General features: G+C 46.3%; 4 protein-coding genes across 4 annotated transcripts; 2 read left to right on the forward strand and 2 right to left on the reverse strand.

Annotated features, from left to right (window-relative positions):
- Positions 1 to 5,934: 5,934 nt before the first annotated feature.
- Positions 5,935 to 9,094, forward strand: LOC4813045 (endoplasmic reticulum-Golgi intermediate compartment protein 3). Its single transcript, XM_001353128.4, has 5 exons — positions 5,935 to 6,152; positions 6,230 to 6,581; positions 6,644 to 6,981; positions 8,579 to 8,783; positions 8,851 to 9,094. Exons 1-5 carry the CDS (start codon positions 6,065 to 6,067, stop codon positions 8,984 to 8,986), a joined length of 1,119 nt encoding a protein of 372 aa, XP_001353164.1. The 5' UTR covers positions 5,935 to 6,064; the 3' UTR covers positions 8,987 to 9,094.
- Positions 7,007 to 7,705, reverse strand: LOC4813527 (reactive oxygen species modulator 1). The gene is made up of 2 exons (XM_001353129.4): positions 7,362 to 7,705; positions 7,007 to 7,258 (listed from the first exon to the last, which is right to left on the reverse strand). The coding sequence occupies exons 1-2, from the start codon at positions 7,490 to 7,492 to the stop codon at positions 7,150 to 7,152; spliced, it is 240 nt and encodes a 79-aa protein (XP_001353165.1). The 5' UTR covers positions 7,493 to 7,705; the 3' UTR covers positions 7,007 to 7,149.
- On the reverse strand, positions 8,999 to 10,835 carry Prp31 (pre-mRNA processing factor 31). The gene is made up of 3 exons (XM_001353130.4): positions 10,630 to 10,835; positions 9,503 to 10,573; positions 8,999 to 9,445 (listed from the first exon to the last, which is right to left on the reverse strand). Exons 1-3 carry the CDS (start codon positions 10,726 to 10,728, stop codon positions 9,110 to 9,112), a joined length of 1,506 nt encoding a protein of 501 aa, XP_001353166.2. The 5' UTR covers positions 10,729 to 10,835; the 3' UTR covers positions 8,999 to 9,109.
- A 511-nt stretch (positions 10,836 to 11,346) lies between these two features.
- Positions 11,347 to 15,963, forward strand: Msh6 (DNA mismatch repair protein Msh6). Its single transcript, XM_001353131.4, has 5 exons — positions 11,347 to 12,495; positions 12,565 to 12,894; positions 12,959 to 14,566; positions 14,650 to 15,135; positions 15,202 to 15,963. Exons 1-5 carry the CDS (start codon positions 11,494 to 11,496, stop codon positions 15,343 to 15,345), a joined length of 3,570 nt encoding a protein of 1,189 aa, XP_001353167.2. The 5' UTR covers positions 11,347 to 11,493; the 3' UTR covers positions 15,346 to 15,963.
- Positions 15,964 to 16,108: the final 145 nt, after the last annotated feature.

Here is a 16,108-nt window from a genome sequence, read left to right on the forward strand (position 1 = left end):
TTGCTACTTGGGCCCCTCCCTTCCAGCAAGCAGAAATATACTGGAGATGCTTCATTGGACTGTAATTATATTGGGTGAGGGGGAGGGGAACGGGCATTTATGGTTGCTTAATAACCGTAAACAGATTTCGGGCCTGTCTTAGTAATGCTTTTCACTTGTTTACATTGCAGCTTAAAGGATTCAGGCCACATCCACTGCACTCCGCCTCCACCGCAACACACAGACACCCTCCAGTCCCCGTCCCGCCCCCAGCTCTTGAGCAAAGCCTTATTCAATTTTGCAATTTTGCGTAAATGTAATTAAAATATCCTCTTGCCTTGCCGAAAGCTTAACCTGTGACTGTGAGGGAGTGCTACTACTGTGTGCGCGTGTGTGGCAAGAGTGGATGTCTGTGGCAAGTGTGACTTTCCCTGGCATTAGATAAATTAAGGAGGGGGGGGGAACTCAGACAGACGCATTACACGCTCTTTTGCATATTGTGCAATGAGAGGGGCCGATGCGATGGTTCAAAGCAGTTGGCCGTGTCGCGTCGTCCGCTTTGGGCCAGGCCTGCGTTGGACTCTGTTTGTTTGTTTATTTGTTCATTTGCTTGCCTCGTTGCCCGCTTACTCTCGTGTGACCCTTGGCCCGGCCGGGGGCTGTCCGGGGACTGTCCGTGGACTGGCAAGTGCAGCAATCAAGGCGCACAAGCCGCTGACTCTGACTCTGACTCTGACTCTGACTCTGCCCCTGTCTCTGCCTCTGCCTCGGTCAAAAACACGCACAACAGCGCAGCGGGCAAACAAACAAACAAACATAGCGCCAAACAGTGTGCGGGTGCACAGTGGTTCAAAAAAAGAAAGTCAACAAATTTGGAATGTTTCATTTCACTGTTTATTATCGGGGACTTGGTCGAAACGGCTCGGTTCTGCGTGGGATGCCAAAGTCCTCCCTCAAGGAGTATTTTTCAAATGCCATCCGCCACTGTGGGGCTCTGCCAGCTCCTGCCTCGGCTTCTTGACAGTGATAACAATGCGGTGCGGGCAAGTGCTGCCCGGGGTCTGGACGCAGTATGGATGAACCTGCCAGGACTGGCAGGAATCTTCAGGCTCTGCACTGCTCTGCTCTGCTCTGCTCTGCTGATGCGGCTCTAGTGTGTAATTTAATTGAACGGACATAACGGGACACACTGCTACAACATATACCTATACCTATACATACATATGTATGTGTGTGTCTGTGTGTGTGTGTGTGTATGTAGACAATGGGAAAGGGTCTGAATGGGGCTGGGGCAATGCTTCAGCCGAGTTGAGAGTCGAGTTCGTTTTGGGGCATCGTGTTGGGGACTAAAGAGGACTCTTTGCTTAATTGAAAGCAATTAAGTGGAAAATTGAAAACTTTGGCAGCCATAACGTTGACGTCTGACGTCGCCCCTGACACGCCTCCGCACGGAGTTGCACGCCCGCACAGTGGCATATACAATGCATTTGCATTTGATAGTCCCACCAACATTTTCGGGCTGAAGAGGCGAGTGGCGAAAAAAATGTGCAGTCACGTACGGGGCGACGGCGGCCGCGGTGGCGGAGGCGGAGGCGACGCTGACAAGGACAGCGGCGGCAACGCCATTTTGTACTCTGCTCTGCTCTGCTCTGCTACTGTCACTTTACATGCCACAACACACAATTGACAGCGCGGATATTTATGTAAATAATTTTTCATGTAGCTGGGCTGCAGGCAGTCACCGAGCGACCGACCGAGCGACCGACCCAGCGACCGAGCGAGCGACAACAAAAGTGTGCACTTCTGTTGACGTGACCCGGACACACGAAAAAAGAAACCAGATTATAAACGCAAATAAGTGAAAAAGACGCCCACACAAAAGGGTAAACGCCTGCACCCATCCATCTATTTCCCACCCCCAGGAACTTATCAGCCCCCCCACTGAGGCCAGAGAGCAGAGCCCATTGCCATTGTCCAGCCAACAAAAAGGCTTAAGTGCAAAATGCATGGATTTCGGGAAAGCTGCTGTTCAGAATTCACTGCGGATACAGCAGATCGAACGACCCGAAATACATGTCTATAAGAAACGAAACACCTTCGGACTCCCCAATCGAGGCGAATATTAGGGGGGGAGTGGTCGTGCCCATAATGCCCACTAATTATAACACATTACAAATGCAATTAGGCGGCTACACAATTAAAAGTAACGAGCAGGAGAACTAATTATATATGCGATAAGTGTCCATAAACTATAAGCCATCCACAAATTGAAAGAATACGGCAGCAGGGAGTGTGGGCCAGTTGTGGGCCAGTTGTGGGCCAGTTGTGGGCAGTGCATCCAGCATCCTCGCCGTCAAAGCGTAGTCGAAACTTTTGTCGGCCGTGGACCTGCACGAAATTGCTTTGCATCCCAAAGCCAGGAAATATGCTTAAAACGTGGCCAGTGATTTCAAATCGTCCTGCACACACACACACACACACACACATGCCAGCACATGCTAACACAAAATGTCATAGCACAGTTGACTGGACTAATTTGCCGGAAATGACGTTTTCGGTTATAGAGAACGGAAGTGAGGTTATCTATGCGAATTTTTGGACGATTTTAGGATGAGGAATGGGCATGAGGTGTGTGAATGTGTTGGGGGTGTGTAGCACGAAATATTTCAAGTCCTGGCACGATACGTTTTTCCAAAGTGACGCCTGCTAATTTAATTAATTTCCACCTGCCGTGGCCCCCGTCCACCGTCCACCGTCCTCCGTCCCATCCGCCTCTCAATCGGCAATACACGTAATTGAAACATTCCTTGACCAACAAAATAATAAAAGAGTCTCCAAATGGGGAAAAAGTTACTTCTGCCGCAATTATATGGCACGTCTCCACTAATTAATTACGCCTTTTGGTTCCACGTTCTGGGCTCCTGACGGCACTCCGGTCCTAGTTGCTACATTTGCCGCTGAGGCTTGGTGGCGGCTCATTGGGTGGACAAGTTTAAAATGTCCACGTTTAATTAAATATGGCCCGGGCCCGGTCCCAGTCCCGTGCCGTGCCTGGTCCCGGGTCCGGCTCTATAATTAATTTCGGCACTGCAATTTTCTTTAAGGCAAAGAATGCGGCACAAGAAAAATGAACTGGACAAAGCTGAACCAAATTAGAGCAAGACATCTGCACGGCTTGGTCCTGCGAGTGCGAGTGCGAGGAGGCTTCTCCGCTCAGCCTCTCTCGGGAGAGCGAGAACTCCAGCTTGGAGTCAGAGTCGTCGGTGGCCAGGGCATTAAAGTGTCAATATCCATTAGGCAGTCCTGATTGTTTAAGCTGCTTTACGCCAACTTCTTTGCTGATTTTCTTTCTCTGGCCCAAGTTTCTTGACACGCTCTGTTCTCTCTCACTCCCCACTCCTCCCCCTCTTTCCCAGCCGCCCGCGCACTCTCTTTTGTCTGTGAAGTCTTTTATTGCCTGCAAAGCCAGGGCACAATGACTCCTTTTCTCGTTCTCTCCATTGTTTGTTCGTGTTGTTGCTGGGTTCATTGTTTCAAATAAGAAATGACTCGAATTGGTTAGAGCGAAATGGTTAGGAATGCAAATTAGTGTGGAGGGCAGTACGACAGCAGGATATGCGCGGGCGGGGAGAGTCGACGGGGAAAATGGATCAAATGATAGTATGACAAAAGCCCGAATGCCCTATGGCCATGCCATGCCATGAGACAGTCACATTTAAAACGACTCTAAGGTTATGAACTTTTCACAAAGAAAACCAAGAAAAATATGAAAGGATCCCAACATATTGGGTTCCATGAATGACAGAGAACATTATCCACTCCGGATTCGTTTACCTATGGATACTCTTATTCGACTGGTGACCCCACGCGACCCCAGCCCAACCCAACCCAATCAATCTGCAAAGTTAAAAAGAAATTACTACTGCTAATCTTTGTCATCTGCCGGCGTGCCTGATTTGTGATTACCTGTTCAGGCGAGAGCTTTTGTGTCAAAGAGAGAGCAACCGATTGGGAGAGCGAGTGAGCGTGGCAGCCACATGGACGCAACGCTAATTAGCAATTACACAACCTCGCGGTATGTTCTACATCTATCTTTTGGATGGGTTTTGGGCTTTGGGTTTTCGGCTTTCGGCTTTGGGCTTGGCTTGGCTCCAGTCAGTCAAGCGGCAAGCCATTCGGTGATTTATATTTAAGCGAAAACTTTTAACTCTAACCAAAATCCCCTTGGCCATCCCGACGGACTCCCATTTGTGTTGTTGCCTAGCGTTGGTTAGGTTATGTTGGCTGCGGCGCACAACCCCTAAAAGCTAAGCATTAGCTGCGTGGGCTGTCGAAACTTGTGGTTTCTTTCAATTAACCTTTCATCTATTTAACATGCATTATAAAATTAGACGCGCTCTCTTGGACCACAGCAGCAGGAGCAGCAATGCTCGTAGAAGGATTAGAGCGAAAATTTGGGGGGTTTGGGGTTGGTCTGGCCCTAATGTATGCAAAACCGCAGCCTCAAGACATGACATTGTTCTTGGTAGCGGAACGGGGGTGGGCGTGGAGGGGGCGTTGGCGAAACGAAGGCCGCTAGCTCTGTTGATTATTTCCGAGCCACCACAGCGTATGCTTAACGACCAAACGAAAACAGCCAGACACAAAGCAGTGCTTGAAAAGTCTTTAACTTCATATATTTTACGGAAACAAATCTAATGAACAATTACTTGGTTTTCGCCGAAAATGTCCACCATGCTAAAAAACATTCAAAATCAATAAACACCGATTTCCGTATACTTTTGTCAAGGTAATAGTTTATAAATTTATAGAAAGTGTTGACTAATTTTACTAATTTACACATACATTCATTAACTTAGATTTTCAATATTTTTGTGTTTTATTTTTGCTAAGTCATTTTTTTCTTTACTGTTGTCTCCAATAAAAAAGATAGTTCTTGATAAAAGTTTTTCCTCAAAGTCGCTCTTGCGTATTGAACAACAAAAAAAAATCATACAAAATTAGCCCAATCTCGGTTAACGGTATATTATTAAGCCGGGAACGTAATGCCAGTAGTGTACGTGGATTTATAACAAAGTATAAGGATATGTTTTTACATTTATTCACTTGGAAAATAAACACTAAAATATTTAATTTATTAGTATGAAAAAATGTTGTACAGATAGTTCCAGCCTATGTATATAATATTGATAATAAAACTATCACTAGTGTTTCTTTTATAAATAAATTTGTATTGTTTTTGAGTCTTAAGAAACGTAACTCTTGTACTATTAGGAGAGTAATAGTTAGTTTTATATATAAATATATAGTAGCTAAATAATGTAACTTTTGTATAATTCCAGTAAATTGATTGATTGAAATTGATTGAATTACATTATTTCTCATTATTCAGAAAAGCGGGAAATTCAAACACTTTTTGCCATTCACAATGTGCTGAACTGTTTTCAACGATCTGGCAGCACTGCAGAGTCTCTCTTCGTGGAAGTAATTTTCATCGCAACAATATCTTTTTTGTTTAAACCGTGTTTTAGACACAATTCAATAAAAGAGAGTTCTTAAAATTAGCATATCTTGTAGGAAATTGATTAAATTATAGGCTAAAACTATGTGTTAAGAACTGAGACTCCCCATTAGCTAGTAATATTCAACCAAATATCAAAATCGTGGAATATGATTTCCGATCATTAACGGAGAGCGGGTAACCCATTGACGACCGTTGCATATTAGAATATTAGCGGAGCTTAGGTGAAAGATATCTTGTTAATTTGTTTTTTGAGGTAACGAAAATGATGAATATACATGGAACATTTACGACCAGTTTTAATTTCCGCGGTCTTACTCCAGATACTCAGCTGTTTAAATAGAGGACGTTTAGTGGGATAAGTACGTTTTCTTCTTCGGTATATTTCGGTATATTCTGAGGGCCAGTCGGTATATAAATCCGCCGTCACTAAATAGACGTGGCGCTGTCACTCACCCGCGTTTCCCCTGCGGCCCCACAAACGAACACCACCGCCGCCACAAAATCATGTAAATCCCTTTGTTTACCTTTTAGATCGTTTTAACATTCGTTTTTGTGCACAAAATGAAGTTCGCTGACGTATTGCGTCGCCTAGACGCGTACCCCCGCACTTTGGACGATTTCAGCGTGCGGACAGTGGGCGGCGCCGCTGGTAAGTGTTTTTCAAACATCAACTTGGTGTCGGAAGAAGCATAACACAACCGACCGGCACGGTGTTTTTCCGTTTAGTGACTATCATAAGTACCAGCATCATAAGCCTGCTGATCTTCCTCGAGTTTCTAAGCTACATGCAGCCCGCCTTGAACGAGGAACTGTTTGTGGACACCACAAGAGGGCACAAGTTGCGCATCAATTTGGACGTCACCCTGCACAACTTGGCCTGCAATTATATATCCCTGGATGCGATGGACTCGTCTGGTGACACACACTTGCGGGTGGACCACGATATTTTCAAGCATAGGCTCGACCTAAAGGGTGAGCCGCTCAAGGAGACGCCAATTAAGGAAATTGTGGCCGTTTCGCCGCCGAATAAGAATGTCACCTGCGGTAGCTGCTACGGGGCCGAGCACAACGCTACGCAGTAAGTAAAGAAATCACCAAAATGACTCACTGCGGAACTAATTTCAAACGAATTTTTGCTAGCTGCTGCAACACATGCGAGGATGTTCTGGATGCCTACCGCCTGCACAAGTGGAACGTCCAAGTAGACAAGATCGAACAGTGCAAGGGCAAGTACAAACGCACCGATGAGGACGCCTTCAAAGAGGGCTGCCGCATACAGGGACACCTTGAGGTGAATCGAATGGCGGGAAGCTTCCATTTTGCGCCCGGCAAGAGCTTCTCTATACGCCAGTTCCACATACATGACTTCCAATTTAGCAATGTTAAGCTCTCCCACACAATCAACCATTTGTCCTTTGGCGAAAAGATTGAGTTTGCCAAGACGCATCCCCTGGATGGTCTGCGGGTGGACGTTGCAGGTGAGTTGAGTACACATCGGGAGGGTTAATTTTAAATCTCTATTGCAATAACTTAACGTAATTTAAACAAGGCTTCAATAATGATTAGTTTATGTGTTAATAGTCTAAAACTTTGCCAAAAATGCCAGCAGAAGCAGAGGCTGCTGCTCCCAAGGGGCTGCTGTGGGCTCAACAGCGTATTCCTGTACCAATGGCCATGAAAGTGCCAAAAGTTCCGCCGCCCTGTATCATCACTTTGCCCACATTGTTGATAAGCTCACGTCCACGCAGTCCGTATCTGCAAAAGCGAGTTTCAGTCGTTAGTTAGCCGGCATAATTACATAACAAAGTATCTGAGCTTGCGTCACTTTCCACGGTGGATCGTTCAAAAGCCAACTTACCGGAGGGCCGAGAAGCCACCGAACAGTGCTCCACTGGCCATGCCGACGCAGAAGCCAATGATAAAGCCACTCTTCATCTTATCAAAGCATGTGGGTCCCTTCTGGGAGAAGGAGCTCGAGGGCAACGGCATGCCGTGTTCTGTTTATTGTCCGTATTTGCGTTTTGTTTGCGAGGAAATCAAAGCCGCGAGCGTCGCTTCTTCGATTATTATTTTAAAAACGCGCTGAATTTCTCAACAATCCGTATATTTTCGTTATATTTTTATTTATTCGGATTCGAAGTGATGAACTGAACTGACTGGTGTGACTGTGAACGTCCGTATGTGTGTGCGTGTGAGCTGTCAAATGGGGCAAGGGTTGCCACGATGTTTACTAGCGCTGCCACTGAAACATCTCTCGTACAGTTCCAGTGCTGCCAGAATTTCAGAGTCAATACAAGCTAGATTTGAAAGAAATGAGCGATAACTGAAAAAAGTCGTCAAATTTTTTTAAATTAGATGTACATTTTTTGATGGCAAATTGTAGTTTTGGCAACATTTGTCATTTCTACGCAAGCAATATCTATAAAATTTAAAACATGGTACCAATTTTTTTGAAATTACACTGTGCGACAAGACGAAAACTTTTGAATATACTGGATGGTCTGTATGAGTAGAATCAAACTTATAACTTGGAATATATCCCCAAAGTCTTTTTTGCGGTGCCGATTTGAAAATTGTTTATATCGAGCCGAATTAGAAGTTTTTTTACCCCTTGCAAAATCTCTTTAATTTTTCTATTTATATGCCCGATACTCAAAGAGTAGAAGGAAGCGTTTCCGACTCCATAAAGTATGAATAAAAAGAAATCGCAGAATCACAGAATGACCGCATCTACCAGATTGCCGATCTGGATCAGATCAGATCATTATATAGCCAGAATGAAATATCAATTTTCCGTGGCTACGCCGCCCCCTTCTATTCTCTCTCTCTTGCTCTTCTTCGTGCAGTGTGCGACCCTAGCGGAGGGAAGCGAGATAGCAACACAGGTGCCGTTGTTGTGAGAAAGAGACAGATGTAGCGGAAAAACGGAAACAGAACAAATTTCAAAATTCTAATCAAATAGGTCATTAGGTGGGATGGGGTTAATCGAAGATAGATATGGCCTGAAATATGCTAATATGAGAGCGCTGTACAGCTCCGAAACGACTAACTGAGTACCTACTCTATTTTTTCCAGAAACCAAAAGCGAAATGTTCAATTATTACCTAAAAATTGTACCTACTCTATATATGCGCCAGAGCGATGGCCAGCCGATATACACAAATCAGTTCTCCGTCACGCGATATCGCAAGGATCTAACAGACCGCGAACGGGGAATGCCGGGCATATTCTTCAGCTATGAACTGTCGCCGTTGATGGTCAAATATGCAGAAAAACACAAGTCAGTCAACTAGCATAGCATTGATCTTAAAGCGTCAAATATTCATTTGGTGAATTTCTATTTCCAGCTCCTTTGGCCACTTTGCGACAAACTGTTGCTCCATTATTGGCGGCGTCTTCACCGTGGCCGGCATTTTGGCTGTCCTGCTGAACAACTCCTGGGAAGCAATACAACGCAAGCTGGACGTGGGCAAACTGAGCTAACAACAACTAGAATCTCCTTTACAGCTTTATTGCAGCTTTACAACGCCTATCTCATTTTAAGCCCGACAAATCTATAATTAAAAGTGCTTCATTTGATAGAAAGACAAATAAGATGTTATTCTTTTAAGTTGTTCGATTTCCAACAGATAGAAAACCGGAGGTATTCGAAAAGTATTTGGCGTTGGCCTCCGTTTGTGATCGTTCGGCCGCCTGCGGGTTCACAATCTCCAGACCCTGCAGCGGCGTAAATGCCACACTAGAGGCCGTGCCAGAGATTTGACGCTTGACTGTTGTGTTGCCGCCATAGACCTGCTGCTTCTGCAGGTTTTTGTGCAGGGTTTTGCTGATGCGCACCTTAGTCTTTTCATCCACCTGGGGCAGGCGTATACGGCCAGTTCCAGTCTTTCCAATTGTGCCACGGGAGTAGCCCAAGTCGCCCTGGTAGGCATCCTCTTCGATCTGTAATATGAAAATAAAGGTTACATCAACTCCAAATGATTCTCGGAATCCACCTACATCACCAAAATTCATGCGGTTCGCCTGCTTCCGGAACTCAGTCAGGGCATACCGCTCCTTCATCTTGCGCACGCGTTTTCCTCCACGCTTCTTCTTGCTTCCCTCGATGGGCTTCGGCAGCGGCTTGATGAACTTCACCGGCGGTGGCTCCTGCAACTTGTCGAGCTTCTTTTCAATTTCCTCTTTGAACCGCAAGCCAATCTCGCCATGGACGCTCTCGTGACAGGCGTCAACACGAGCGGCCAGCACGGCTTTGGCAGCCACCAACCTAGCCGCCTTGCGTCGTAAATCCGGAGCCGTGTCCTGGACAATCTGCGAGTAATAAACATACCCAGTATGCGGCAGCATCTGCGTCTGTGAGAAGCCCGAAAGGGTTTTCCTTTGAGAGCCAAGGACCTGAACATTGCAGGCCGGCATCTTGGAGATCTTGGTGAGCCCGCCAGCGATTCCCAACAGTTTGGCTGCCGTGGAGGCACCGATTATCATGGAAAGATTTGGGGCTATGAAGGTCATGCGACTCTCAACGTATTCATAAATTTTGGACTTGAAGTTGTTTAGCTCAATGGCCATCTCACAGGCCTCATCAATTTTGGCCTTCTCCGCCGGCGTGAGCATGGTTCCTTGTGTCGTGGATGCTGTTACAGACACAATCATAATCGTGGCTTGCGTGAGTATGACCTGCAGCATCTCGTTGCTTTTCACCTGGTCCAGGTCATTGCCCAGCTCCTTGACCGCAAGCAAATACTCGATTTCGCCGACGATCAGCGAGTCTAGTTCTGGGAAGCGTTTCTGATACTTCTCTTTGGTGAATTTGTGCACGATGGAGATCTCATTATCGATGTCCACGGCAATGGCATTAGCCTCCACAATCAGACAGTATTCCGGGTCGGACTCCACGCTGCCCAACATTTCGGCGGCGGTCCGTTGGCGACTGGCGTAGTGCTCGATCTGCTGGAGTGTGTCCTGCAAACGTTTCGAGTCGCGTAACTTGCACAGCTCGCGCACCGACTGCACTGTGACATCCACGTCCATCAAATTTGGAACCGGCTTCAAAAGTTTTTCCGCCAATTCCTGTGGGAGATACAAATTTAAAACATGCACGTTTGGGGCATTTTACTTATCCCTACATTTTCATCGTCGGCATTCCCCATTTCAGTATCATCCTCATCCTGATCATTGTCGTTGTCCTCCTCGAGGTCAGCCAGTAGTTCGTCAGCTAGCGACATTTTATTTTCTTACTTTTCTTACAAAATTAGTTGAATTCGTGAAACTTTATTTATTTTGCGTCCTACACGGCAAAAATAGTAATGTTACCAGTCAGCTGTTTTTTGCGCAGTGTGGCAACGCTTTCCTGCCATCTGGATCCAGTGCTGCCAACTTGTTATCAGGAAAAAAGCAATTTCTAACATGAAGAATACGAAAAAAAAAAAAAGCTGAACATTATCCAAAACAATGGGAAATAATGGTGTTAACAAATTTGAATTAAAGAGATATTTAATGTGTATTTTATAGAATTTTCATAAACTCATCCAGCTCTGTGGAGATATCTTCTGATTTGCATTCGTACAACATGGTCGTACCAATAATACGTAGGTATGTATGTGGCACTTCGTAGTGAAAACGGCAAAAATGTTAGCCCCTTTTTAGAGTTTAGAAATTATTTGGTAAACTAGAGGTGGTATTGATGAGCCGGCCATACTTTCACACTTTTTATGTAACCGGTGGCAGTATTAAAAAGGCTGAAAAAAGTCCAAAAAATGTCTACAAAATCAAGAACTCCCGCTTCCCTCAAATATTTCCGGCAATGTGTCTGAAAAAAGCCAGATCTTACGAGAAAACAGCGAAATCGGCAGCACTGGCTGGATCCACATTCGCACATTTGTGTGTCCATCTGGTAACGCCACGCAGATTTTGGCGCATATTCTTGGCGTCTGCGAATCTTCTTGATTTTACCGGGAACTGGGATCTATCATTTCGAAGCTGGCAGCAGGATGTCTAAGAAGCTGAATACGAGTGTGGGCGGAACGCCCACAAACACCTTGTTTAACTATTTCACCAAGTCACCAGCCGTCGACAAAAAAAAGCTTGTGCCCAGCGTAAAGGCGGAGTCAACGCCTACTGACAGAACGGACTCAGAAAAGGAGAATCTCAACAATGGCAAGAACCTGGAAGTGAAGAAGGAGACCGAGACCAAGCCTTCGGCAAAGAGGAAGCTGCCAATTTCGACTCCGTCGGATGAGGAGGAGCTTGGTGGTCGGCGCAAAAGAAAACGCATCGTTCTACCCGAGTCGGAGAGCGAAGATGAGATGGAGGAGACCAAATCCGAAGACGACTTTTCCGGCGATGAGTCTGACTATGAACCGGACGGAAAGGATGATGCTGCCAGTGAGGAAAGTGAGAGTGGCGACGATGAGGGCGGAGAGCCTATGGATGACGAAGAATCGGAAGACGATCCCACGCCCAAAAAATCTCGCAACAAGGACAAAAACCACAATAATAACAACAATGAGCCGGTGGGCCAAAAGGTTAAACTGGCTGAAGGCTCCACATTCCAGGAGAAGCTAAAAAACATCCAGAGCAATGTGAAACAGGATGCGGCCTACGATGAGATAGTGACCACTTCATCGAGCCTCGATGAGCCTGTGGTGTGGCCTCATCAGAAGCTCGAGTTCTTGCAGCCGGACAAGATTAAGGACAAGGAGGGCAGGCGCCCAGACCATCCGGACTACGATAAGAGCACCCTGCATGTGCCCGAAAAGTTCCTCAACAACCTGTCGCCTGGCGTGCGACAGTGGTGGGTTCTGAAGTCAAACAACTTTGACTGCGTTCTGTTCTTTAAAGTGGGAAAATTCTATGAGCTGTACCATGGGGATGCCGATGTGGGTGTCAATGAGCTGGGATTTACCTATATGCGTGGCGAGTTTGCTCACTCTGGTTTCCCGGAGATATCCTTTGATAAAATGTCCACAATCCTGATAGATAGGGGCTACAAGGTAAGCATCTTTGGTGGATCCTTGGATCCAAATTGGTATCATTTTTATGTAATCTTCTGCCATCCGCAGGTGGCTCGAGTGGAGCAAACGGAAACGCCCGACATGGTGACAGAAAGGTGCAAGCGCATTAAGTCCACCAAGTTCGACAAGGTCGTGGCCCGTGAGATCTGTCAGATCACGAATCGGGGAACTCAGGTTTTCGGGTCGCAGTGTAAAATCGGTCCCAATCATCAGCCCAACTACATGTTGGCCCTGGTGGAGCAAGACGAGGGGACTTGGAGCAGGTTTGGCATTTGCTTTATAGACACATCCATCGGGGACTTTCACCTGGGCGAGTTCGAAGACGATAAGAACTGCTCTCGATTGCTCACGCTGCTCTCCCATCACATGCCTGTGCTCGTAAGTCCTGCACAGACGCCTACCATTCGATCATCTGAAATAACATCGAATCCTACCATTTTAGCTTCTCAGCGAGAAGTCAGCCCTCAGCTTGCGCACTCAACAGGTCGTACGCACCGTGCTCGGAGGAATACTGAGGGAGCAACTGCCTAGCAATGGAGCTCATGTCTGCAACGCTGAGAAGACTCTGAAGCTCTTGGCCGAGCGATACTATGCCGGAAACGGATCCGAGGACAACTGGCCGTTGGTCCTACGCACTATGCAGTCCGATTCGGATCACTTGGGTCTCACGCCCTCCGACAACTACAAGCTGGCATTGAAGGCTCTGGGTCAGTGCGTCTATTTCATCAACAAGTGTTTGCTGGAGCCGAAAGTACTGCCCATGGCTCGCTACCAGATGTATGTGCCGCCCGATCAGCTGGCAGAGGCCAAGCCAGCAGTGGTCTCCGCCCTGAGACGCTCTCACATGGTCCTCGATGCAACAACTCTGTCAAACTTAAGGATCATCGGCGAAGAACACACCCTGCAGTCCACCTTGGACCATTGCTGCACCAAGTTCGGGAAGCGGCTGCTGCACCACTGGCTCTGTGCCCCCAGCTGCGATATAGAGATACTAAAAGAGCGACAGGCAGCTATTGGAGAGCTTTTGCGGCTGCCCAGTGAGCTGCAGGAGATGCGGGCATTGCTGGCTCCCATGCCTGACTTTGAGCGTAATTTGGCGCAAATCCATCTCTTCGGCAACAAGCAGGTCAAACAGACCGGTCACCCAGACTCCCGGGCCATACTCTTCGAGGAGAAGATTTACAACAAACAGAAGCTAGTGGGCTTTATGGCAGTTCTCAAGGGATTCAATGCTCTGACCAAGCTACCTCTGATGTTCCAGCAATGTGAGACCCCACTGATTAAGAGAATAACTCAGCTGACTACTTCGGGAGGATCATTTCCCGACCTCAGCGAAGAGCTGAGATACTTTTCCACTGCCTTCGACCACGATGCAGCTGCCAAGACGGGAGTAATTGCGCCTCAGCCCGGAATGGATGCAGAGTATGATGTAGTCATGGATCGGATAGAAGAGATTGAGAAACGGCTCAAGACCTACCTCGTGGAGCAGGAGCGTCACTTTGGCTGCCGTGTTACCTACTTTGGCTCCGATAAGAAGCGGTACCAGTTGGATGTTCCCGAGTCGCATGCCCACAAGGCCAACAAATCGTACGCCCTAGAAGGTCAGACCAAGGGAAAGAAGCCCTCGCGTCGCTACACCACCGCAGAGACCAAGGGACTGCTCAAGGACATGCAGCAAGCAGAAGATGCCAAGAACGCCGTGCTTAAGGACCTGGCCCGTCGCCTCTTCGAGAAGTTCTCCAACCATTATGAGCAGTGGAAGCAGTGCATCGACTGTGTCGCCAATCTGGATGTGTTGGGCTCCCTGGCAGAGTACGCCAGGCAACAGATGGTCATCTGCGTACCAGAGCTGGTCTCTGGAGTAGATCAGCCGTTCATCGAACTGCAGGAGGGCTATCATCCCTGTGTGAATACCTTAACCTATATTCCTAATGGCCTGGAATTGGGTACCAAAACGGAAGCCCCCCTATCCCTGCTCACTGGACCCAATATGGGAGGCAAGAGCACCTTGATGAGGGAACTGGGTCTACTGGTGATCATGGCACAGATTGTAAGTGTCTCTCAGCCTTTCGGATGGGATGGGAGCCGCATCTAATAACAATTGATTGTGATTACGTGTATTTCTCCTTTCAGGGCGCTCACATACCAGCAGCTAGCTGTCGTCTTTCCTTGGTGGATAGAATTTTCACGCGGCTGGGCGCTCAAGATGATATTTTGGCCGGGCACAGTACGTTCTTGGTGGAGCTGAACGAGACTTCTCTCATACTGAAGCATGCCACATGCCATTCCCTGGTGCTGCTCGATGAGTTGGGCAGGGGCACGGCCACATACGATGGCACAGCCATTGCCGCTTCTGTGGTCAATTTCCTAGCCAATCTCAAGTGTCGCACCCTCTTTTCCACCCACTACCACAATCTAATCGATTACTTCCACAACGACCAGAGGGTCACCCTCGGTCACATGGCTTGCATGGTGGAAAATGAGGATACCACAGATCCCACTCAGGAAACGGTTACGTTCCTCTACAAGTACACGGCCGGTGCTTGTCCCAAGTCGTACGGCTTCAATGCGGCCAAATTGGCTGGCATGCCCCAGGGCATTATAAAGCGGGCCTTTGAGGTGGGTAGTACTGTTTGTCCTCTCACATGAAAATGCATCTAATCCTTTGTGTCCTTTTATTCGCAGCTCTCCAAGAAAGTGGAGGCCATTGCCCTGCAACGCAAGATTACGGCAAAGATAGTAGCCTCGTCGGGAGAAAAGGAAGTCAAGCAGCAGAAACTACATGCGTTGAAGGACCTACTACAGCAGTTGAAAATGTGCCATGTCTAAGTAACATTTGGATCATAGCAGGAGAACGAGTTATATGCGGAACTCCTTAAATTTGTTCGTATTGATTTCGTTTAAAACTGTTACAACTGATATTTTTTTTTTTGTATTTGGCTTCAATTACTTCTCGTATATATTCCCAAAAAGCCATTGAAGGCTATGCGTTGCTTTTGAATCCATTTGTTCAGTATTTTATAATCTAAGGAAAATGTGAATCGTTCGAGTACGAGTACTATTCTGAACTCCTTAGGCTTGCTCGAATTTATTCAGTTTGAAAATGTTCTAATTTTTTTTTTTTTTTATTTGGCTTCAATTACTTTTCGTATAACCCAATATCGTTTCGACTTGTCCCCAAAATGCCATTGAAGGCTATGTTGCTTTTGTGGGCTGTGTTGCTTTTAAATATATTTTTCCAGTATTTTATAATCTAAGAGGAACTTGAATCGTTTGAAATATGTGTTCCATGTGAGGGGGAAATTCCACTAAATGTTATAATTTGTCCTACCATCAGTTGTTTATTATATCCGTCCCAAGATATTCCTTGTTCCAAATTGAAGCTTGAAATAATAAAGTTGTCTACCACAATCTTTTGTGATTGTTAAATACAATGTTCATTGTTAATTTGTAATTTTTTTTTATTTATTATTAATTTTTGTATCACAGTAAAAATTAAAAATTTAATAAGTTCACAATCAAAATACACACAGACAGATGATATTATTCCATACTTATAAATTAAATGTTATACAATAAATATAAATATTGC

This window comes from Drosophila pseudoobscura, chromosome X, assembly GCF_009870125.1.
Source record: "Drosophila pseudoobscura strain MV-25-SWS-2005 chromosome X, UCI_Dpse_MV25, whole genome shotgun sequence".
Classification (NCBI taxonomy): domain Eukaryota; kingdom Metazoa; phylum Arthropoda; class Insecta; order Diptera; family Drosophilidae; genus Drosophila; species Drosophila pseudoobscura.